This window comes from Dryobates pubescens, chromosome Z (genome assembly GCF_014839835.1).
Source record: "Dryobates pubescens isolate bDryPub1 chromosome Z, bDryPub1.pri, whole genome shotgun sequence".
NCBI lineage: Eukaryota > Metazoa > Chordata > Aves > Piciformes > Picidae > Dryobates > Dryobates pubescens.
Genome location: NC_071657.1, coordinates 128481961 through 128507556, shown reverse-complemented (window position 1 = coordinate 128507556; position 25596 = coordinate 128481961). Strand labels below are relative to the sequence as shown.

Here is a 25596-nt window from a genome sequence, read left to right as displayed (position 1 = left end):
ATTCCAATTGGCAATCACTCTCTCTGTGAAGAATTTCTTCCTAACATCCAGCCTAAACCTCCCCTGGCACAGCTTCAGACTGTGTCCTCTTGTTCTGGTGCTGGTTGCCTGAGAGAAGAGACCAACCCCCACCTGGCTACAACCTCCCTTCAGGTAGCAATATGAGACTCCTCTTCTCCAGGCTAAGCAACCCCAGCTCCTTCAGCCCCTCCTCATAGTGCTTGTGCTCCAAACCCCTCACCAGCTTTGTTGCCCTTCTCTGGACACGTTCCAGCAAACTGACTTGGGATGAAGCTAAGAGTTTCTTGCTCTTCTCAGATGGACCTGCTCATCTAGGAAGTATAGGAAGACCATCAGCTACTCCAAAATTTCGAGCAGTGTTCAGTCTGGTGGAGAGACTCAGCAATGCTCCTCTAGCTTGTAGGATTGATGTGGTAAACAGAATTGTCAGCCAAATTCCTAAAAAGCCAAAGGGTTTTATGTACCTGTACAATTAACATTAGATGAGATAGAATTTCAAGAGGTGCTTAAAAATAAATCTGGCAGTTATATTAAGTTTTGCATTTAGCCTTAGTTACTAACTTTAGATGCAAGAGCTGTAGTTCCATTGGCCATCTTTTAAAATGGAGTGATGAAGATCACCACATTTATTCCTCCATAGCAAAGTTGGTGGAAATGTGAAGATTTTTTTATAAAAAGATTTATTCAGTAACAACAATCCTTCTAGAAATCAAGTGCTAGTCAGCCTGAGAAGAAATAAATGTGCATTGAAACGTGCAGACCATTGCCAAGGGAGTTGGTGAGCTGAATTATACTGAAGAAACAACAGGTGAGGAAACATGTTTTTTAGTCTTGTTCATTTACTTTGTTTACTTCCATAGAAGCTGACTCCTGCAAGTTTACAAAATGTATTATTGATACATTTGATAGAATTGCCCCTTCCACCAGCCCTGTGTGCATAGGCTGTCACTCCAGATAGAATAGCATAGAATTAACCCAGATGTTACAGAACAATTAGATGCTAAGATAATTTTCCATGTTTTTCCTTTACAAATTAGCATTATAGCGATCTCTGTTCTGAAAGTCTCTGTAAGCACGTTTTGCATCTGTTTTGCTGTGTGGAATTCTTCCAAAAGGTTCCAGATCATTGAAGCAGGCATCAAAAACGTCATCCACAGCTTTTTCTGCCGTCTCTTTGCTGACTTTTCTAACAGCCAAAATGGAACGGATTGCTCTGTCCCGTACACACGTCTGAAGTGGGAATTGAAGAAAAAAAGAGTCTGTCATTATTAGTTTATTTTATCCCCTAGGTTTTGCCAAGTATTAATTCCTACATGTGCAACAATTGTGTATCACAGAAGAGTCAAACAATGTCTGTAATAAGCATTAAATTACTTCCCCCCTCCCCTCCCCTAACGTGTGATTTAGTTTTCCACATACAAATAAACTTTCAGGTAAGTAAAATACATTTGTTAAACAAAAGAATTGAAATACAGTTTGGAATTAGTTGTAGGTATCAAGTATTTCTACACTTTGACTTGCACACAAGAGAAAGTATGTCAGAAAGAAATAGCTCTGAACACAAGCTAGTATTGTTCCCATTTAAATGCTATAAATCATAAAGGAATTACTCCTCCACCAGCTTTTTTTTTTTTTGCTTACACAGTCTGTCTACTAAAAGACAAAGAAACATGTAAACATCCCCAGCCCCTGTACACTGCACTGGTTAGGCCACACCTCGAGTACTGTGTCCAGCTCTGGGCCCCTCAGTTTAGGAAGGATGTTGACTTGCTGGAGCGTGTCCAGAGAAGGGCAACAAAGCTGGAGAAGGGTTTGGAACACAAGCCCTATGAGGAGAGGCTGAGGGAGCTGGAATTGCTTAGCCTGGAGAAGAGGAGACTCAGGGGTGACCTTCTTGCTCTCTACAACTACCTTAAAGGAGGTTGTAGACAGGCAGAGGTTGGTCTCTTCTCCCAGGCAACCAGCACCAGAACAAGAGGACAAAGAAGAAGACCTTATTGTTGCCTTCCAGTATATGAAAGGGGCCTACAAGAAAGCTGGTGAGGGATTTTTTTAGGGTGTCAGTTAGCATTAGGACTAGGGGGATTGTATCCAAGTTAGAGGAGGGGAGATTTAGATTAGATGTTACGAAGAAGTTCTTCACCTTAAGGGTGGTGAGACACTGGAACAGGTTGCCCAGGGAGATTTTGGAAACCCCAACCCTGGAAGGCCAGGCTGGATATAGTTCTGGACAACCTGATCTAGTGGAGGGTGACCCTGCCCATGTCAGGAGGGCTGGAACCAGATGATCCTTGAGGTCCCTTCTAACCCTGACAATTCTGTTCTGTGACCTTTGGAAGTCCTTTCCAACCCAAACCATTCTATGAATAATTATAAGTTATTAAAGGTTAATTAAGAGAGAGCAGCAAGTGCACGGCATCTATTTCTTTCTCTGATGTTTTCAGCTATGAAAGTGTAGAAGGCTGAGCAGTAGACTTCAACATTGACAGTCTTTACCTGATGATGTCCTTTTAATCCAAATTTAAACCTGGCTATTTCATTCATCAGTGTACAGTCTCCACTGAGATTAGCAGCTCGAATCTGTTGAGAAAAAAAGCCACACAATCAGAGAAACACATGAAAATGCAAACTCACAAAAGCTGTAATAAGTTTTTTTTCTTACAATTTTTTTCTGGTGACTGCTGGTAGAGAATACTCCCAGGGACACTTCTACTTACTAAGTACAAATTACCTTTTATATCCATCCTCTCAGCCTCAAGAGCTGCAAAGTATGACTACAGAACCTGTAACTTGTCCAGTGACCAAGTCTCACATATCCCCAAGCTTTAAGGAATGAGATTTCATACATACATTTTGTACACTTCTACACACACAAACTTCAACTACAGCTGCAATACCTAGAAGAGCAGGAACTCATCTCCTTTAGGAAAAGTGGCATTTAAACAAGTACATATGTTTCAACTTGTTAACTGTCTTGTCCTGTGCATTGCAACTTCTCTTGTTTGCCACCTGTTCCACACCCCACTTAGGAACAGTTAGAAAACATAATTATAGGAGATGTGGTTTTAGTTAAGTACCAAGGTGAGAAAAAATGCATGGAAAATATGAAAGGCAAGAATTTAAAAGCTGACAACAGAAGTTGTAAACACCATACAATAAAGTATTAAAAGACCCGAAGCAAACTGTCCCAACAAAAGCAAGAGGCATGGACACACCACTGGTCAAAGCTGAGCTCACCAGAGATGCTGGGGATACCTATGAGATAGAATACTTAAGAAAGGACAAAGAAAATCCACTACCTAGCATCTGTGACAGGGAGAGGTGTGAGAAAAATGTGAGAGAAACAGCCCTATAGACACCAAGTGAAGGAGGGGGTGGAAGTGGTCCAGGAATCAGAACAGAGATTCCCCTGTGACCTATGGAAGAGGTGTTGTCTCCCCAAGGCCTGTGAAGGAAGACAGTAGATATCCACACAGCAGTGCAAGGAGGACTCCATGCCACAGAAGATGGGTGTGCCCTGAAAGAAGCTGCAAGAGCAGGTTTTCTGGCAGGAACTGTGGCCCAGGATCAACACTGGAACAGTTCACTCTTGGGCTGCAAGCTGTGGAAGAGACCCAAGCTGAAGCAGGTCTTGAAAAACCTCTGCTCACACTGAAGCAGTTCAAGGAGGACTCTGTCTTATGGGAGTGACCTCATACTGCAGCAGGGGACAGCATGAGGAGGAAGCAGTAGTAAACACGAAGTGTTACATACTGACTGCAGCCCTCATTCCCCTGTGCCACTTGAGAGGAAGGAAACAGATGAGTTGGGAATGAAGGAGCAAAGTTTAGCCAGGGAAGAAGGTGAGGTGGGGGAAGGGAAAGGTATTTTTAGTTTTATTTCTCATTACCTGATTCTGTTGTTAATTAGCAATAAATTAAGTTAACCTCCCCCTAGTCAACTGTATGCTACCCATGATGGCAACCAGCAAGTGAACCCCAAAGTCCTTACCTTGAACAACAAGTTTTTTAATCTTGTTTTTTCCTCCTCTGTCCTAATAAGGAGGGGCAGCTGGAGAATGGTACCATACTACTGTAACAACTACCCAAAGCACCATGATTTGCAGGGAAGAAAAAGAACTCTATTTGAAAAATGTCTCAATGTGTTTTCATCTCTTAACTACTCTCAGTGGTTAATAACCACTTCTTGTCGCGGTTACACTCGCAGTGATCAAATTCTACTTAATGGGACATTGATAAGTATTTGTGAAAACTAAATACTTGTTTCCTGAATGAGACTATTTAGGCTGATCTGACAGAAAGGGCAAAATGTATTAACAGGATTAAACCAAATGAAGTGTGTGTAACAGCATTCCTGTTTAAACATGAAGCATCTCTACTATACACCAGCAATTACTATAACAACAACGTTAGAAGCACTTTAACTCACCTCTGAACACGCTAAGTGTTTGACATTTTTAAACCAGTCCACATGTGCACGACAGTGGTCAAAAGCATGAATTAATTCATGCGTCACCACCCGGTTCATATGGGATTGCTGGCGAATGTTGTTCTGACACAGAACAATCTGTAGACAAAAAGACAGAGGTAGTCCTTTCACCAAGTTTCAACATCTTCCTTACTTATTATCACCTACAGCATTTAAAGGCTCTTCATAGAATCAATAAGGTTGGAAAAGACCTCAAAGATCATCAAGTCAAACCTGTCACCACAGACCTCATGACTACTAAACCATGGCATCAAGTGCCACCTCCAATCCCTTCTTGAACACCTCCAGGGACGGTGACTCCACCACCTCCCTGGGCAGCACATTCCAATAGCTAACAACTCTCTCTGTGAAGAACTTTTTCCTCACCTCAGATCAGTGCTTTACAACATTAACAGTCTCATCATTCTGCAGTGTACTCACTTTAATACCATGGAACATCTTTCATTTGTATTCAGATTTGAATTCAGATATTGGCATTAGTGGTAGATTTAATCCTGGTAACCAAAAAGTAGAAAAATCAAAGAAAAGCCCTTTGAAAGAGGACTGTGTCTAGCACCTACCTGAGATGTGGCAGCATCAAAACCTCCACTGACACAGCCATCACAGTTTTCACAAGAAAAATGCCGGTCATTGAAGACAGTGCTGAAAGGCCCCAACAAATGAAGTTATAGAGAAAAATCTGAAAAAGACTTGTAACTCCACATAACAGTGATGTTGCTACAACAGAACAAGATAAATCAGTTTACATACCAGCCAGATTGTTTCATAGCCTCAAGAAGAAGCTGAGCATATGGATCTAGAAAAACATTGCTGCAATCAATTTCTCTAGACAAAAGTTTTGAAAGTCATCTATAATCAAAATATAAACACAGTCAAGGAAAAAAGAGAAAGCACTACACATGTAAATTTATGCTTTGCAGTATTAAACCTTAATGCAATGCAACTGGCACCTCTTACAGCTCAGGCTATGTAAAGTGATATAGAATTATATATACAGAGCTACTTAGGAATCAAGTCACTGCCTACATTATTTCATTACTAGCAGACATAAATAGACTGGCCTTTAGTGACCATTGGTTCCATAACATTCACGGTCAACATTATTTAGTGAAAAAGGCAGAAACAAGCTAGAAATCAACAAATCCCCTCAAATATTCAAGAGAAAGGAGAACGATCAGACAGAAAGGAGAGAAAAAAAATATTAAAAAATCACATCTACTTTTCAAGTTATTTCCTTTGTCTTAATCAAAACGAACGCGCAGCAGCCCCATTCGTGCTGACAACTACTTGGGCCCCGTGCACCTGCCCCGAGGGGACGATGACAGCGGAAGAGCAGCCCAGACCCTGCGGTCCAAGATCACCACGGCGAGCCCCAGCAACCTGTACGAGCAGGGGTCACGGACAAGCCAGGTTCAACCCGGGGTGCCCTCCGATGCGCCAGGGCCTGGCCCAGGCCCTCCAGGGTACGGGGACGCTTACTCGTGTCTAGGGTCATCCTCAGCATCAGCTGACATTTGTTGTGAAAAGTGAATAAGCTGCGGACCAAGAAGCTCTGCGGCTTCTTATTGCGGTCGGGGAAGAGTCGGTAACCCAAGTCATCCTCCTCTCCAGCTTTCTCCTCGGCCACCGGCGGCGAACCAGCCTCCCCTTGCTCCATGGAGAACCCCTCCGCCTGCCGGCCACCGTCCCCAGTAGCGGCGGGGCAAAGGGCAAGAGGCGAGGCAGCGCCAATCAGCGGGCCAGCTCCCCGCTACGCGCACGAGGCGTGGCCAGGCAGCGCAGCGGGCTGCGAGCCGAGGACCGAGAGCGGCGCGGTGTGACTGTACGCGCGTGCGCCGCTGGCCCCTGCTGCTCCGGCTGCTGCTTCCGCTCCTGTCGCCGGTGCGTGGGGGCCGTCCCGCTGTGGACCCGCGGTGCAGTCTGGAGGAAGGCTCGGCTGCGCGGGGAGGGCGTCCGGCGGGGCGGCGGCACAAAGAAGTGAGACCTGCTGCAGGTGAGGCTACGGGGGAGTGGGGTCTGTGGCTCAGTGCCGCTTCTCCGTGACCCAGTGAGGCGAGGCGGAATCCGTCCTGCAAGGCCTCGTTTCTAACGGTGAAGCAGTGAAGAGGCGGGCGCGGAAACTCCGGCGCGTAGGCTTGGCCTCAGGGGCTTCTTTGATGTTAGCCCGGGCCGCGGGGTTGGCGTGGGGCTGCCTCCTGGGGCGCGCCTGCTGCGTGGCTGCCAGCCAGGCCTCAGGGGTAATGCGGATACTCGCCCATGGAGTCGCTGGGACGAGGTAGTCCTCGACTGTTGGGCAAAGCAAAGGAAGGATCTGTCTTTGAGACTCACGTAAAACCGCCTTAAAGGGAGAAGGGAACGAAGCCAGCTCTCAGAACAAACGTGGATTAAAGTCGTTGCTATGCTTTGTGCCTCAAGCTGCGTTAGGCTGGTAACAGGAGTAAGCACTTGTGTGTGGATTGTGAGTGATACACAAATGTGTATAAAAAACACATTCAAAGAATATCCTGGGCTTGTAATTTACTAGACTCCTTAATAAAACACCTCATGTGTTTACTCATTCCTATGCTACATGTTGGTGCATATTTAAGTATACTTACTTGTAGGGGTTGCAGGTGATTTGGGTGGTTGGTTTGTGGGATGCCTTGTTTGTATTCAGATACAAAGCAGAATGTATGTATTGATCCTTTTTTTTTTTTTTTCCATGTTAAAACTTAACATGTCAGTTTGCTACATTCTGGCTAGGAAAAAACTGCAGAAATTTCTTCAAAGTAAGATCACCATGTTATGTCTTTCAGGATTTTCATTGGCTTATTGGATACTTTACCTTACAGCTAGTTAGGTTTTTCATTATGACATACTTTGTCTCATCTAATAGTGTGGGTTCTCTTCCTTTTATTTCAAAGACTTTTCAATTGTGTTTCTTCTTAGGCTCTTGGTATTTAATATTGCTTCTGTGCTGGTGGGAAGCCTGTGTGGCACTTAAGTCAGACTTCATAATTTTGAAATAACTAGTTTGTCTCCCTCCATACTTTCAGGGCCTCCCTAGAAAGCTTTTGCCTTGAAGTGTGGCAGATTACAATGAGTGCACCAAATAAAGCACTAGAACTACAGCTGCAAATTAAGCAAAATGCTGAAGAGCTGCAGGATTTTATGAGAGAACTGGAGAGCTGGGAAAAAGACATTAGAGAAGTGGATTCTGAACTAAGGAAACAGAGTGGTGTCCCAGAAGAGGTAAAAATCGTGTCCAGTGTCATTATTAACTCAGCTATTCATAATGTGATTGTGTTTATCATAGTTACTTTTGTTGCTTTAGCAAGATGCTTATGTTGATTTAGGATACCTGAATAGAAGTTCCTCCTTGGACTGAAGCATACCAAAAATTTCCTCTGTAAACTGCTACACCAGCAGAGCGGTGGGGCAGTAGCCTCTGTAGGTGGTTGAGACAGTAAATTTTTAGTCAGTTCCAGGTAGATCTAGGAGAATATTTGAGTTTGCAGCATCAGTATTAGCTGCTGGCTTTTAATATATTGATGGGGTACTTCAGTGATATTCTGCAGTCTCTTCTGAAACTTAACTTTGTATTGTACCTGGAATCCTTGCTGCTGTTATGAATTGAAAGAGTTATAGTTGCTAAGTGATTTTTGTGGAGGTCCTGAGAACAGCTTGCCGGATGGGTTTCTAAATAAAAGTAGCCAGTAGATAAATACTATATCTAGGTAGAGGTACTGTAATTTCTGTAATGAAAGGGACTTTCACACATTGGTTTTGTAATAAATTGCTTCTTTCAATTTAGAATTTGCCACCAATTCGAAGCAAGGCTTTTAAGAAAAAAAAGAAGAGCAAAAGTAAAGTCCCTTCAAAGATAACCACTGAGGAAAACAAGAAAAATAAGATCAAGTCTTATGATTATGAAGCTTGGGGAAAACTTGATGTGGTGAGTCAGAATATTTGCTTGTTAACTGAGTCTTGTCCCCAGCTGATTGTGTTTTCTGTAAGATTTTGTTACAGTGCTGAGAGGTCAGTCCACAAGTGAGTATCTTACTGTGCTGGCTACTGTATTATGGAAAGTAGCTTTCTCCCAGAAAAGGTGGTGTGTTTAAAGTTTGGAATATTGAGTAATACTTGAGTTTTCTATTGGCAGTACTTTCTTCCAGCAGATTGAATTTGACTTTAATATTAACATTAAAAAAAAAACAAACAGGTTTAATAAGTCTCTTAAAAGGTCGTAATTCTGCTAGAATATAAGACTAACCACATCTGGCAATAGTAGAGGATAGTTCTTTTGCTTTTAAAGTCATCTTTTACTGAAGAAGACTTACTAGGAGAGATTTTAAAAAGCATGCTACTACCTCTTAAAGTCATTTATTCTGTGTTGTTAAATTATAATGAAGTAATAGTTTATTTTTTTCTGATTTCAGGATAAAATACTTGAAGAACTTGATAAGGATGATAGCACTCATGATTCTGTGTCTCCAGAATCAGACTCTGAAGAAGATGGAATTCGTATAGATGCAGAAAAGGCTCTTGCTGAGAAGGAAAAGGTTGTGTCATAAGTCTTTATTTGTAAAGCAACAATTTAGATGTAGGAGCATTCACAGTTTCTTTTAGAAGATTGTCCACTTGTATCCCATTTCTAATGTGGTGCCCATTTGAAAGGAAATTTTCACTGTGTTTATTTTTCTTCTCATCGCTGATTGCCACAAAGCTTGTCAGGCTCTGTTTAATACAGTCTTATGATGATCAGGGTGTGGGTGATGTATTTTACTTTGAGAAGTTGGATTTCCATATAGAGTTACTGTATGGATCGAACTGGATCGAACTGCATTTGTCTGAATACCCCAAACTCCCCAAGAATATAGGATTAGTCCCTCTGTGAGGCCAGTACACCTGGGAATGGTGGGTGAGCTCGCATGTGTTCCTTGCCTTGGCAGGTTCGTGCCAGTACAGTTTTTTGCCTGATTTTGCAAGTAGAATGCAGCAACACCTACCTCATGCTTCATTGTCATATGAGATAGATAAGCTAAGTTTTGTAGCAGCTTGTGTGGTCCCAAGAAACTCTTTTGTTCACAAGCAATCACCTGGCACCATTTTTCAGTCTATAGGTTTGTGGAGTTTATTACATTATTTTCCTTTCTTTTCTGCGTGGATGACATCTGTGCTCTTTATCTGCTCCTGTGGAAATTCCTTGATTTATAACCTGCAGTCTACATTGAGAAATTGAAGTCTTCAACCCCCTTACCATGTTGGCTGCAGGGAGGCAGTTGAGGGCACAGAAGATAATTCTGTTCTGAAGCAGGCAGAAATTAGAATATTTATGTTGGAAAACAAAGATGAGCAATTTAGTTACTAAAATCTCAAAGTTGGCAATCTAAGCAATTATACATGTGCTTGTTGTAGGTTTCTTTAAAATGAACCACAGATACTGAAAATAATTGTATACATTTATATGTGTAAAAAAAATTGTGACTGCATCAATCATGAAAAACATTTCATATGGGGTACTTGGAAATACTTCTTTTTAAACAAACATTCTCAGTAAAGCTGTGCTTTGTGAGAAATACTAAACACCAATGTGTGAGCATTCTAAAGCAAAAGCTTTGCTGTTTTTTCAGCAAAAGGTAGCAATGTGTCTGTGTACAGTAATTTTCTAAAAAGGCTTTTTTCTCTTCACAGGGTAATAACTACTTTAAACAAGGGAACTTTGATGAAGCTATACAGTGCTATACTAGAGGGATGCATTCTGATCCATACAATCCAGTATTGCCCACAAACAGAGCATCAGCTTTTTATAGAATGAAAAAGTAAGACTTCTTATTGTTAAATCCCCCCTATTTTTTTTTTATTTTCTTTGAAATTCTGCCTTCAGATTTTTCATCTGGTTTTAAATGTATATTATTTATCATGCTCTGATACAGTCTGAGATTGATTTTGCAGCCTGCTTTTGCATTTTCAAAGTGAAATAGAAATGGCCAGGATAAGGAATCTGGGAGACTTTCTCATCTTTTTTTATCTCAGCTTTCATGCTGGAAGTTCACTGTCTTCTGTATTACAAGTTCAAAAACAGAAAAAAAAAGTTCACTGTCTAATTTGCCTTTCAGATTCAGTAAGCTCTATTTCTAAGGCTTTGATTTCTTTTGGCAGAAGAAAGGATAGGGAGAGTTACTCTTTCTGTTGCAGTAGAGGTCCTTAACCTCTGTTTTCTTTTCATATTTTAATGTATTCTGAGTTGTTCTGTATTCTATACCTCAAGATTTCCACTGAAAAGAGAACTTACAGAGCTTCTAATTAAGCTAAATCACTGAAGTTTAGGATTTTGTTACCTAGAAGTGTCTAAAATAACCTCTCCTTATTTTTTATAGGTTTTCTGTTGCGGAATCTGACTGTAACTTAGCACTTGCTTTAGATAAAAATTACACAAAGGCTTATGCCAGAAGAGGAGCTGCTCGCTTTGCTTTGAAAAATCTTCAAGGTGCTAAAGAAGGTGTGTCTTTTTAGATGTCTTAACTATTTGTCTGTTTGATTAAAGTTTGTGTGGTTTGCTTATTTGGTGTAGGAACTCAGTTTTCATTTCCTCTAAACAAAAAAATACTATATTGCATATTCTTCTGGTAAGGTAAAATTCAAGAAGCAAGTCCAAATTATTTCTGTAGTTATTAGTTCTAGAATAATTGAGCTTTAAATATCTTAGAATATATGTGTTGCTTGCAATAACTCAGATTTCTTGGGTAGCTGCTTAAAAGGGTTAGCTCAAAAGAAGGCTCTTACTTTATATGCTGGTTGGTAGCCTGTATTTTCTACCTGAAACGTTGTCTTCTCACCTTTGATAGATTATGAGAAAGTTTTAGAGCTGGATGCAAATAACTTCGAAGCAAAAAATGAACTGAAGAAAATTTATCAGGTAATAACATTAATAGGCCCTACTATAAATTTACCCTGGACAGTTTGTATGAATTTATAGCAAGAAGTCAGCAAAATCTTATGTTTTTCCTGGCTTTTGGAGTTCACTGGTGTCAAAATTCAATTTCTTCTGGATTAACTGACATGTGAATGTCAGTGTAATAATGGATTGGTAGACTAAGACTGAATGTCTGCACCACTGTCTGTGGTTTGGTTGTTGTCATTCCCTTGGCCATAAAGCTGTACTTCTAGCCTGCCTGTAGTGCCACTGATTGCTGTGGCCTGGAAAATCAGAAAGTGGTTTACAATAGAATAGAATTAACCAGGTTGGAAAAGACCTTTGAGATCATAGAGTCCAACCTGTCGTCCAACACTATCTAATTAACTAAACCATGGCACCAAGCGCCCCATCCAGTCTCTTCCTAAACACTTCCAGTGATGGTGACTCTACCACCTCCCTTGGCAGTCCATACCAATGGCCAATCATTCTTTCTGTGAAGAACTTCTTCCTCACATCCAGCCTAAACCTCCCCTAGTGCAGCTTGAGACTGTGTCCTCTTGTTCTGGTGCTGGCCACCCGGGAGAAGAGACCAACCCCCACCTGGCTACAACCTTCCTTGAGGTAGTTGTAGACAGCGGTAGGGTCTCTCCTGAGCCTCCTCTTCTCCAGAATAAGCAACCCCAGTTCCCTCAGCCTCTCCTCATAGGGCAGAATATAATACTCTGCTGCAAGGCTCATCTATGTCATGACAGGGACTTTGCTTATGACGACCTTAGTAGACAAGCTTACCTGTCATTACTGTGTGGATACGCCTATACCTCTTCACTTGTAGTTTGCAAAGTGCTTGAAAAGTTAATTTTCAAAATGAAGATCCAAAAGTCTCTAGTAATTGAAAAACTGAATGATTTGTGAATGGGAATATATGGAGACAGGTTTCCTGGTGTATTTTACATTGTGCTACAGCACTTTTTATTTACTAAATAACATTTTGACTCATAGTGCCTCACAGAAGTACATTTTCAATAACTGGAATGATCTCTTCAATTTCTTTTCCACTTACAACCACTTCCATCAAAATACTTGGCAGATTTCTATATGTTTAAAGTTTAGACTATATTGCAGTCTATTTTGTGCAAGTGTGCTGTTGGGGGAAATGCTTCTTGAGGGGGGGATAAAAAAAAATACATCTTTGTAGGCTCTGTCATCAGAAGAACATCCAGAACAGAAAGAGGTTGAAGATGCTGTCAGACCAGAATTAACAGATGCCGAGAAGCAGCGCATTGAAGAGCAGCAGCTCAAGCAGAAGGCTATTACAGAAAAAGATTTGGTAAGTCACTGGTTCTGGTGGAATATAAGAGAACTAGCAAAAAGCATTGTGTTACACTATTAGCAGTACAAATGTGTAAATTAAAACTGTCTTGAATCTCAAAGACAATGTTCTTGATTTTTAACCTTAATCGTTTCCCGTTTTGAGCTCTGTAAGGATGTTGTTAATGAGTTCTGGTTGTACTCTTCTGGAGGAATAATTACACAACACAAATTATATATATATGATAAATTTCAAATATGTAATAAGTAGAACTGGAACTGTATTTTACAAAAATCCCATTTTTGCAGTAGTATGTGCATCTTGACCCCTTCTCCTCCCAAGTACAGTTTTGGACTGTTTCTTCTCTTTCAAACCTCTGATTACGTAATGAAAGGTAGCTATAAAAAAGAGCTGAGGGAGTACAGTGACATTAAAAATGTGTTTTTAAATACATGATCCTGACTTGTAGTTAGCTATGGATTTCTCAGTCAGTCCACTGGTTCAATTAAGAAATAATAATACCAGCTAAAACACAGTTTTCTTACTGTTCTATCTAGCTATGTAACCCGAGATTGATTTATTGATATATTGATATTCGTGTTTCTTATAATTTTGAAGAGGCCACAGAAAAGAAATTTAAGTCTAATGCAATACTTCATTAGTAGCAGTTCATTCACTGTGGTCCTGTTCCTGGCAATGTGGATCCTGTCAAGTCTGAACTGTGGCCTTCACTTTCTTGCCAGTGAGTAGTCAAGAAGATTAAGTACATGGCTTCATTTTAGTACTGAGGAGCAAAAGGTAATTTTAGTCTTTTGGAAAGAAACAAAAAGTGCTGTAATTTTATTTTAGGAAGCATTAATTAGGAAATAACAGCCACATTTGTGCCCAAATAATATTTGAGGGTAAGTGTCATGGATGTAGCAGGACAGAAACAGATTTGTGCAGCTCAAAGTTATTTTGAAAGGAGAACTGCAAAGGTTCAGCTTTGTTGAGCTTGCATTGACATTCAGGATGCTTTATCCTGAACATCCAAAGCAATCAGAAGTTACAGCCTTACAAGTCTGCACTTAAACTATGCATGTAGCAAGACTTATTTTTTTTTTCTTCCCCCCCCCCAAGTACTAGAAAAAAATTATCTTTTTTGGGTGGTCTTCCTCCAAGCTTAGATATTTAGCAATATGCCATGAATAGCTGCCATGCTATGAGCATTCTGTGTCATTCCTGTTCTTGATACTGTGACCCTGTCTACTAAAAAGGATAAGAAAAGACCATTTCACTAGATCTTTCTGAACACTACTTTTTTCTCTAACCTGAATATTACAGGGTAATGGCTATTTCAAAGAAGGGAAGTACGAGGCTGCAATAGAATGTTACACCCGTGGTATAGCAGCAGATGGCACCAATGCTCTTCTTCCAGCTAACAGAGCAATGGCTTACCTAAAGGTTGAAAAGTAAGTAAGATTACGTATGCTGTATCATTTCTTTCATTGTTTTGAACTAGATGGAATGATGGTCCACTGGATTTTCACTCAGTAAGGGAATCAGTATGTGTGATCTCAAAATGCATTTCATAGAAGGAAGTTCTGAGAGAATAAAACAGCTTCAGTATTAAATTACAATTTCTAATGTTTGACTTTCGTTCTTTATGTGCACAAAATTCTGTGTGTTCACCCCTCTCAAAGGAATTGCCCAAAGCTTTCTCTTTTTTTGCTTGTAAAACCTAGTCAGCTAAATATTGCACTGTAAAAATGTGGATTATAACTTCTGACTTCAAAGGGAATGGGTAGGAGCTTTTTCCACACACTGTCATCTTTTTAAAGTGTTTTTCTTTAACTCTGCCAGTGGAGACATGCACAGGTACTTTATTTTTAATTCAGCTTTATTCAAGTCATCCAGAAACAATGGGAAACAAATCCTTTCTATCAAGTATGGGAGATTACATACGACCATTATTCAAGAGTGAAATGTGTGTCATAGAGTGATTGGCCATTGGAATGGGCTGACTAGGGAGGTGGTGGAGTCACCATCACTGCAGGTGTTTAGGAAGAGACTGGATGGGGTGCTTGGTGCCATGGTTTAGTTGATTAGATAGTGTTGGATGATAGGTTGGACTCGATGATCTCAAAGGTCTTTTCCAACCTGGTTAATTCTATTCTAAAGTAGTTTAAACTAGCAACATGAAAAGCAGGGATCTGAGCGTTATGTTGGTCATCTGTTTTAACACAGAGTGGCTGGGTATGTGAAGAAACAAAAGTACTAATCTTAAATTATGAGATTATAAACTAACTGGCACTGTATTTCTGACACAACTTTTGTAATTTAGTACTGAAGCCAAAGAGGACATTACAATGCAAATAATGTTCTCAGAGAGTCTGAGGAAATGATACTTTAATTCAATGACCTTGCAAGAAAATCAGTTCTGTAGGATAGATCAGTGTATGCATCTATACATTTCTAAGAGGACCCAAACATAAAATGCAACAGAAATTAATTGGTATTCTTCCAAACCCCTAGAAGTGGTAAGAACTGCAAAAGAAGAAAACAAACCAAGAAAACAACTGTTTCCATAAATGTAATGATAGTTTGAAGAAGGGGAAGAGAAATGAATGAAAATACTTTAATATGCACATAGTGGAATCATAATTAAATATAACTGGGATGGGTAAATTTGATCTTAAAATGAAACAAATTGCTTTAATGTAGGGATATATTGATTTCTCATTCTGAAGTAGCTAAGGACAAGGCACAGAAATTCAGATGTAGAGAAATTTGTTTATATGCTTGCATTTATTTGTGATGATAAAGAGTCAGCAGTGTGTTGTGAGATAGCAAAAGAGTAGGCTGAAATGTCAAGGTGCTGAGAAATTTTACATTTTAGCCCAGTGATGTGTACATAGGTGTTTAAGATCTGTTTTCATACTTCAATTGTTTTGGGTAGCTCTGCTTTCCATTTGAAATTGCCTTGTGAAAGTGATTATTAATTTTGTACTAATCTTTTGCTGAGATATGAAGAGGCAGAAAATGACTGTACACAAGCTCTGCTCCTAGATGCATCCTATTCTAAAGCCTTTGCCAGAAGAGGAGCTGCCAGAGTTGCTCTTGGAAAGCTAGAAGAAGCTGTGCAAGGTATGATTTTGAATTAGCCTGTGATAGGTAAGAGATGAGTGTAAGGGTATCCTGTTGTTTTAATCTTCTAGTGACAATTAACTCAATTACTGACTAATTGAAATTATCAGGGTAAAATTTAAGGATTTCATTAAATACATATGAAAACTTTTGTATTGGTATCCACATCATCAGAAGATAGTTTTGTGTGAAATTACAACCATTGTCACTTACAGTGAGTACTAAGAAAGCTTGAAAATCCTTTTTAGAAACAAGGTCATGATGTAAGCAATGGGGTGATTTTTACCTGCCTTTATTTGAGAACTGTGAAAGGAAAATAAAAGGTTTAAAAGTCTGCCAGGAGCACTTTGTAACTTGTTATGTCTACAGATTGTCTATGTCGTTTCTCCATTCAGATTTTGAAGCTGTTCTGAAGTTGGAACCTGGAAATAAACAAGCAATAAATGAACTGACTAAAATAAGGAATGTATGTATACTTGTGTGTCTATTTATTTATTTTTTTGGCTAAGCTTGTAGTAATCAAATGTTTTAATTCTTTATTGCATAATGTTTAACTTCATCTTATTCCTCAAACTTTGATCTTTTGCACAACTTACTAATTTTTCAGGAATTAGCTGAGAAAGAGAAGTGGACTTGTCAAGATTATCCTGCAGTATTGATAAAAGAAGATGAAAAAAAAAATATAGTGAAACTGATTGATAATCCATTATACCTGAAATCAACAGTAAGTTGTTTTATGAGTTGCTTTCAATAATGATGGGAAAAGTAGAGCTTAAAGTTGTGTGGTGGTTTGGCCCTGGCTGAGGGCCAAATGCCCACCAAAGCCACTCTTATCACTCCCCTGAACAGGGGAGAGGGGAAAATATAGCAAAAGGCTGGTAATAAGGTAGAATCAATTTAATAATCCCAAGCACAGGCAAAAGACTGCTGGCGGAAACAAAAGCAAAGAGAGATGCTGTTCTCTAGAGCAAGAAGAAACAGTCTCAAGCTGTGCCAGGGGAGGTTTAGGCTGGAGGTTAGGAAGAAGTTCTTCATAGAAAGAGTGATTAGCCATTGGAATGGACTGCCAAGGGAGGTGGTGGAGTCACCATCACTGGAGGTGTTTAGGAAGAGACTGGAAGGGGCGCTTGGTGCCATGGTTTAGTTGATTAGATGGTGTTGGATAATAGGTTGGACTCTTCCATCCTGGTTAATTCTATTCTGTTCTATACTCTGCTTCCCTTCAGCAGACAGTTTTCCATCCCAGGAAGCAGGGCTTTAGCACACATAGTGGTTTCCTTGGAGGACAGATGCTATGAACAAATATCCCCCATTTCCCTCTTCCACTTAGTTCTTGTATCTGAGCTGATGTCATGTGGCATGGAATGTCCCTTTGGCCTATTTGGGTCTGCTGGCTCTCCTGTGTTCCCTCCAAAGGTCTTGCCCACCTCTCAGTGTACTCCTGGGGCAGGGAATCGTTGGAAAAGCACAGCCCGGGTACTTGTTCAGCAGTAGCTACAACATTGGTGTGCTACCAACACCCAGATACAGCACTGCAAAACACAGCAGTGGAAGGATTCTTTGAGGAGAATTAACGCCAGCTCAACTAAACCCGATACAAGTTGAAATCCAGTTCTTGCTTATTTATGGAGGCTAATGCCTGTTAGATACATCTTGCTGCTGGGAAGTCCAAAATTTACACATTTTCTCTTGATATTTTCCAAGAACATAACTTGAGCATTTCCATGCAGTATGTCAGTAGCATTGGTGTAAGCATTCTGTCTACAATGCCACACTCTGGAAACAACGGTGTGTGATTTTATATGTAATATGAAATGGGAAGACAAACCCACAACTCTGTCCTGGGTCCGTAGCTAGTATTGGGGTTGAAAGTAAAGGGGATGCAGTTTAGTTTTGATGCCATACTTGAGAAAGCTTTGGGTAAACTTTCTTCTTTCCATCTGCTCTTTAAAATTTCTATAGCAGCTGCAGTGGTAGCAAGACATGTTGCCTACCCATGTCATATGCTGGTATCACCAAGGGCAAGAGCCTTGGGCTGCTTTTTATCCACATAGTCTAAATCTTGAGAACCAATACCCAGATATTTTAGTCTATGAATTATTAGTGCTTGTAATCAGATAATAGGAATGCACTGAGTTGGAAGGGATCTGTAGAGATCATGTAGTCCAACCCCCTCTGCAGTAAGGAGGGACATCCCCAACTAGATCAGGCTGCTCAGAGCCCCATCAAGCCTGATCTTGAATGTCTACAAGGGTGGGATCCCTATCACTTCCTTGGGCAACCTATTCTGGTGTTCTACCACCCTCATAGTAAAGAACTTCTTGCTAGCATCCAATGTAACTCTGCATTAGCATAGAACAAAATGCAGTATGGAGAGTAATAGCAGCTTTCTTTATGCATGAGTACTCCTCTTAGAACATTTAATCTTTATACATTCAGCAGTGAGTTGTGTAAATACAAGACATGCTCACACTTTTTATGGAGTACTGTAGTGTTGTGCTTTTGATGATTTCAAAACTTTACACTAAATAAATAATTTAAAGGGATGGTTTCAGTAGAAAATGTGTGATTATTTTGATCCTCTTAATGGCGAGGGAGGAATTATGTATTCTCTATAAGCAGATGGAGTATGTCTAGAAACCTAAATGAATTTCTGAACTAGCAGATTATAGACAATTATATTAGGTTTTCAGTTTGGCTGCTAAATTAAGTGGAAATAGTAGGTTAATTGTTTTTTCCTTGTAATTCTGTTAAGGTAGAACAAGTACAGATGAAGCACATGTGCTTTTAGTACTGTCCAGGGGTTGCAAAGATGTGTAATATGCTTCATATCTAGCAGGCAGCCTCCCAGTTCTGGTGGCAGTGATATGATATATTTTCCAGGCAAATCATGTATTTTCTATTAATACACCAAGAAGATTAGGGAGTTTTGTTGTGATTTTAAATGGTTTCCAAACTGCTGTGGAGAGTTAGGGATCATGTTAGAGTCAATCAGAAAAATCTACCATTTATAGAAGTCTGAAGTTATTGAGTATGTTTGTGTGTATTTTCCTCTGTATTTCTAGGCAGTATAGCCTATGTTCTTATTCACTTCTTGTCCCCCCTCCAAATGTTGCTTCCCAGTAAGACCTCTGAAGGTGCTGCTAGATGATGGTAAAAAATAGTGGTGATCATGAAGAGATTAAACAAGAGGAAGCATTTTAGTTGTTATGCCCCCGAGTGATGGAATTGATTGCCTTATGATGTATGTAACTTGATCAGCCAGCAGGGCTGAGTTACAAGTATATATTATCTTATAATTTGAGGGTCAAGGCCTGTGTTGCTTGATAGATTTCAACATACGTCCTGGTCCTTGCCCATTCAAACTTACTAGGTGGAAAAAAACACACTGTTTATGTTTTGTATTTTTTCCTATTACTGGGAAAAGAGACTGCATGGTCAGAAATCATCCAGATCAAGGATTCACTGATTTGCAAGGGTAGAGTAATAAAATGGTCATACAAGGCTTCCCACAGACTTGTCATGAAGGTTTTTTTTTTTGGCCATATATAAGTATATTCCATGTGCACCACTACAGATGAAATTGATTATCATAAGATATTATTATTACTATAAAACTAATCCCATCTGTTTTGCTGGGGCCTGCATGTACGCTGCTGTTGAGGCTATGTGCATGACATGAGGTATGTGTTCTGTTTAGAAACCTTTGCAAAGAATACCCATTGAAGATATTGATGATGACACACCATCAGTGTCATCAGCAGTGCCCAGCACTACTTCTGTAGTCAACAACTGGAAGAATTCGGTGAGTATAGAAACGACAGAGAATCAGGATGATCATTTGACTACAGCAGACATTCCAAAAGCAAAGCACTTGAAAATAGAAGAAATCAGTGATACTTCACCATTGCAGTAAGTATAAAAAATTTTGATCCTTGTTTTAAAAGGTAAATGTAGTGGAAATGTAGTCTTCATTTTCAGATTTCTCCATGTTATCAGTTACTGAACATGATTTGGAGAATTTCAATTAAAACAAAGTATCAAAAGAAATGGTTTTGTTGCATGTCTGTTTCTGATCATGTAGTAGTTGACACAAGTATGATCTGTTCAGTGCCAGGTGGAAAACTAGTCCTGTTCATACAGGAAAGCACTATGAATTTCTTTCCATTTGGAATGCATGATAGACTCTCTTCCTTGTGCACTTCATTCTTCCCAGGTTTGATTTTTGTTTGTAATGTTTTAGAGTCAGTTCTGAGAAAAGTTCAAACATGCTCTGTGCACCAGTTGTGTGAGAGAACAGAAGATGAGTGTCACCACTCTTCTCTGCTGAGCAAGCAGCTGATAACTTGAGATTTGTTCCAAGTTCCACCCTGTTAGCTGGGCATACTCAAGTCTGATTGGCTGAAACCAGAGTGAAGCACAGAAGCCACTGTCCTAGCTTTAGCAGGGGCCTGGAGTCTGCTTAAAGTGTTCTATACACTGGCATCATCTCATTCTGTTAATAATAAAGACTTCTTACAAAATTCTGATTGAAGAATTTGTATGAGGAACACCCTCTGCACCCACCTTTTCCAACTCACATTGATTTTTCTGTGAAGCGTCGAAGAAAAAAACGTGTTAACTTCTGAAGAACAAATCGACCTAACTGGCAAATTAAAGGACAAAAAATGGTTCCACTGTAATCAATGTTGAAAATGGTTTCTTCATTACCTTCTTCCTGGTTTGCATTGTGAAACTGCAGAAAATGCAACATTTATTTTGCAGCTGTGTATGGTAGAACTCTATACCTTAAAAAACACAGTTCTTTCCAGGAGCAAAGCAGAGAAAGGCCAAGCATGTTGCTAAATATTTGTGGATGTGTTTTTTGGGAAAAGATGGATCAAGTTTAAAGCTTCCTTAATTTGAAAGGAGTTTTTAAATGCCTACTTAAACTAAAATATTCTTTTTATATAGTATTTTATAATTTTAATGGATTGAAAGATCTCCAGTTAGGTCAAAGTATTGGATTTCCTTAAATGTGTTTCAACATCTCTCTGCAGGCTTCCTGCTAGCGTGAAAGGAATTTCTTCGGTGGTGCATCCATCTTTCCCTGTGAACAAACAGAGAGAAAAAGAAATCAAAAGGTCATTTAGCTCTGTTTCTCCAATCCCTCCTGTTCCTGCAAATTCTTTCCAGCTTGAATCTGACTTCAGGAAGTTGAAAGATTGTCCAGAAAACATGTACTTGTACCTGAAGGTATGAAGTAATACATTATTGATTGATGGCGTTTGGACAGCTTCTTCAACTGGCATTGAAGAAACAGCACAAATTTAGGTGGAAAGAATATTTCAAGTGTCTTACCAGTGCACAGTAGTGCCTTTCTTTAATTGCCTTTAGATAACTCTAATTAGTTTGATCCACACTCCAGTATTTCTCCTCTTGTGCCTGACTTTTCACTTACCTCCCTTTGAATACAGCCTCTGCATAATCTGTCTAGTCTTTCAAATGTAGGCCCTGATGCTGTAAAGACTGTATTAGTAACTAATTTCTCAAACTAGTGGGTTTAGGGTATCGCAGTATCACTAAGGTTGGAAGAGACCTTGAGGATCATTGAGTCCAACCTGTCTCCACAGACCTCATGACTAGCCCATGGCACCAAGTGCCACGTCCAATCTCCTCTAGATATGGCAACATTCCTATCTCTTCAAACTGAAAGAAATGCTTGAAACATTGATCTACATACTCTGTATTTTTGCATATATGTATTTTGCAAAAAATACTGCTTAACATCCTTTTAAAAGAAGTTAGCAGTTATCATCACCAAAAAAAAACCCCAAACCAAACATCAAATAGTGCAAGTGATTTGGTTTTGTTTTCATGCACTTCAGTGTCGTCCAAGACATCTAAAAACTCATTTGTAATTCTCATGACTCAACTGTATGTCTCTAAAAATAATTTCTCTTTTAATGTTTCCACAGCAAATAGAGCCTTCACTTTATCAGAAACTGTTCCAGAAATCCTTAGATCCAGACTTGTTTAACCAGATACTGAAAATTCTGCATGATTTCTACATTGAGTAAGTTTAACTTTCCCTTTTTTTTTCTTTATATTGCTTTCTTCCCCTCCCCAGCAACAACCTTGGGTTTATAAAATTATTTCCAGCATGATGCAGTAATTGGAATGATTCATTTGCTCCTTCTTAAGAAATGAAGCATATCTTAAAATCATGGAATCATTAAGGTTGGAAAAGACCTTTAAGATTGAGTCCAAATGTAACCCAACTGCCATGACCACTTAAACTGCATCCTGAAGTGCCACATCTACAGGCTGCTTGAACACCTCCAGGGATGGCAACTCCACCACCTTCCTGGACTGCCTGTTCCAGTGCCTCACCACTCTTTCAGTAAAATTTTTTTCCCTAATATTCAATTCAAACCTCCCTTGGCACAGCTTAATCCCATTTCCTCTCATCCTAAAAGAGGTAAACAAATAAATAGTTTTTACTTGATCTTGTTGAAATCAGTTTTGATAAATAGCATTAGAAATGGAATATTAGACCGTATAAAGTAACAGTTGTTTGTATTATATAAGTGCACAATATTAGCTTTCTATATTAACTTCCTGAACCTGAGATACAGTTTCATTTTTGTGTGCTGCTTACTGTGATACGTTCTGACTTCTATTTTTAATTACTTCCTAGCATTTTGCATTAGCCTGTAGTAAATCTGTGTTTGAGCAAAAGAACCTGACAGCTATCTTTGAAATTCCTATCCATGCTACCATTTGAGCCTTCTGAGACACTGTGCAGCTTCTCTGTGTTATTCTGAGAGCATGCACTTGGAATGTTTGTAGGGTGGTGCTTTATGGGGAAAAGCAAACGTAAATCAAGGTTAACCTTTCCCTCCATTTCTTCATAAGTAAATATCCTTCCGGGGGGTGAAACATGACATCTCAAGAGATACAATTCTATGTTTTGGTGGTGTGACATATAAAGGCTAAGGTATTTAAATTGTTTGCAGTAAGGTACAAGGTATTTCCTTCAGAGGGAGACAGGGTAAGTTATGAAATGCAAATACTCACAGCAAGTGGCATTTTTAACAAAGGAGACTCTTGTTTACTCTTGACCACATGAATGTAAAATGAATACCATCTTGGAATGGATAAAAACAGTCAGTTGGCCTCAGTCTGGGTTTTTATATTTCTCCATTCTTGCTCTGTATCAGAATGGCACTTGCATATAAAGATTTCTGGATGTTGACTTTTTACTTTGTATGTGGAAGAATTAACAGGAACGATGAGACAGGCAGAAAATATGAGAGAGACATAGAAGGGAATTCCACCGGTCCTTTTAATTAATTGTTCCTGCTGTCTTTGATATTCTTGGAGCTACTGAATCTATCTAATCAGCCATGGTTATTTTTGTGTTTCTAATAATCTCCAGGAAAGAGGAGCCATCACTCGTTCTTGAAATCCTCCAGAGGCTATCTGAATTAAAAAGATTTGATATGGCAGTAATGTTTATGTCAGGCTCGGAGAAAAAAAGTAAGTAATTCAGTAGTGTCTTTTTAAACCTCATTTGTGATGTCTAGTTTTTGATTGCTTTAAAGGTTAATAGGGATGTCATATCATTTTTCTGAATCTTTTGCTTCTTTATTAATTGTTAAGACTTGAAAACTACAGGTAAATCCTCTTGTTTTTCTCAGTAATAACTGCATTTTAGTCTGAAGGAAGCTCCTCTGGTATTTCAGTTTGTAGCTGGCATTGTTAGGGGTTTATGAAATATGTATGAAAGCTTTGCTATGAGATGCAAGATACCCAAATCACAGTGTTTCCACAATTTACAACCATTTCTTGGCAATCTTGACTTTGGTTGAGAGGCGTTGCCAACAGAACTCAGCCTGTCATCTGTCCTGCTCTTGCAGCATCGCCTAGATTAGTTTGCAACTCAGGTTGACATTAGTTTGAGCTTATGATTTACAGAATATGTAGCAGTGAGACGCAAGCAAAACATTTGTTAGGGTCCAAATCATGTAAAATCTACTGTCTACAGCTGAGGTGCACTAATAACCACTATACTTTCAAAATCTTGATACCTGACTCTCCTCAAAATAAATGACTTGTTTGACTTACTGAAGTGCAAGTAAATTCCTCTCCTGAGTTGTATTCACACCATTAACCTGATGTCAGCTTCATCTGCCATCTGGCATTGGTTTTTATTTTCTGCATTTAATGCCATAGTGTCAAGATAATAAAGTAAAAAGCTGCCTGTTTACGTTGTCAGGATTATATACTTGTTTAAAGAAATGTTGGGCAGCTTGTGGGCATCAAAACAAAATGAGAGCTTCCCTTTGCTACTGTTTTTTCATTCTCTCAGTAGTTCTAAAAACTTCCTCATATTTCAGCTATATAATCCAGCTCTTACTCTCACTGAAGAAAGAACTGGACTAACTTACCTGAAGAGTGTGAATAACAAAGCTAACAGTTTGTTGTGATTTTCTTTCACAGTTACACAAGCATTGTTCAACCATGTGAACCATATGGGATTGAAAGATGCTGCTGTTGAAGAATTGGAGAGGAAGTACGGCGTTTCCTCTTAGTGAGATAACTGGCAAATTTGTGTTTCCACACCTCTTTAATGTGGAAATCATCTGAAGAAGCCTCTAAAGACTGGAATTTTGCTCCTTTTGTATAAGTAATGAAACTTAAACTTGGCTTAGCCAAATGGCAAGTGCCTGAGGAGAAAATTACCTAGTTCTGCAGGTACATTGCTTTCCAGCACCTGAAACAGTAGAGGTCTACATTGTCTTCAGTGGAATCTGCTTGCCCAAGAAAACAACTGGGCAGGTTAGAAATCAGAATTTGGATTGTAGATAGAAGTCTTTAATAAAAGGGAAAAAAAATTATTTATAAACATGTCTTTGCTAAGAATCAAATGGTATATACTACAAATGTGCACAGTTTTTATTTTAGGAAATAAACTGAATGTTGAATTGAAGATACTAAATTTATTTTTAAGCTGCCTGAATCATTCTTTTCTAAGGGTACACCACATCAGCCCATGTCATATGCCAAGCCTAAGGTACAGTGGACAAAAATTCCCAGATTTCTTTTGCTTGATTTTTACCCTGAGGATGAATTTTCGCATTGGCAGCTGAGATGTTGCTGTGAACTCCAGCTGTAATTGCAGAATAGAAGGAAGCCAAATACTGTCAACTTAGTCTAGGAAAAAAACCCACACTTTTTTGTGGGTTGATGATGACATTTACCTTTTGGCTCAGTTGTTCCTAACCAGGTAAAGGGTTTAAGAAACCTCAGGAAGCTAAGAGAGAGATCTGTCCCCCAGGAGGAAGACAAAGGCATAGTATCACCTGAAATTCTTAGGTGAGAAGTAGCATTAGGTATAATAAACTGTTCATACTGTTCACATGGCCAAAAGAAAGAACAGTTCTTGTCAAGTATACTGTAAGATTTAACTGTTATCCAAGCACTGGTGTCTAAAATAGTTGGCTGTGTCTCAAGGGTTGACCACTACCTCTTTCATCCTGCCTAATATTCTGTCACATTGCTTTCATCCTTTGTGCTTTACTGATGCTTCTCTCTCTCACTCGCTCCATACTGACTTGGGAAGCCTTCTGACATTAGTGCTTTTGTTTTGGTAGTTGAGCTTTTCTTCAGAGGAATGACTAAACAGCTGTAGGGTTTGAAAAGATTTCAGATTTCCAAGATGGATTAATGGACGATAACATTCATACTTTTCCTATGTAGTCGCTATTAG

The 25596-nt window shown here is 39.4% G+C and overlaps 2 protein-coding genes across 2 annotated transcripts; one reads left to right on the top strand and one right to left on the bottom strand.

Moving 5' to 3' along the window:
• Positions 1-714: 714 nt before the first annotated feature.
• On the bottom strand, positions 715-6201 carry ATP23 (ATP23 metallopeptidase and ATP synthase assembly factor homolog). The gene is made up of 6 exons (XM_009899249.2): positions 5989-6201; positions 5260-5305; positions 5070-5151; positions 4450-4587; positions 2518-2601; positions 715-1251 (listed from the first exon to the last, which is right to left on the bottom strand). The coding sequence occupies exons 1-6, from the start codon at positions 6164-6166 to the stop codon at positions 1048-1050; spliced, it is 732 nt and encodes a 243-aa protein (XP_009897551.2). The 5' UTR covers positions 6167-6201; the 3' UTR covers positions 715-1047.
• A 1349-nt stretch (positions 6202-7550) lies between these two features.
• On the top strand, positions 7551-25391 carry RPAP3 (RNA polymerase II associated protein 3). Its single transcript, XM_009899260.2, has 16 exons — positions 7551-7740; positions 8303-8443; positions 8928-9050; positions 10183-10310; positions 10869-10990; positions 11337-11407; positions 12603-12734; positions 14040-14167; positions 15721-15842; positions 16238-16308; positions 16450-16566; positions 19543-19754; positions 20882-21077; positions 21800-21897; positions 23263-23363; positions 24327-25391. The coding sequence occupies exons 1-16, from the start codon at positions 7588-7590 to the stop codon at positions 24416-24418; spliced, it is 2007 nt and encodes a 668-aa protein (XP_009897562.2). The 5' UTR covers positions 7551-7587; the 3' UTR covers positions 24419-25391.
• Positions 25392-25596: the final 205 nt, after the last annotated feature.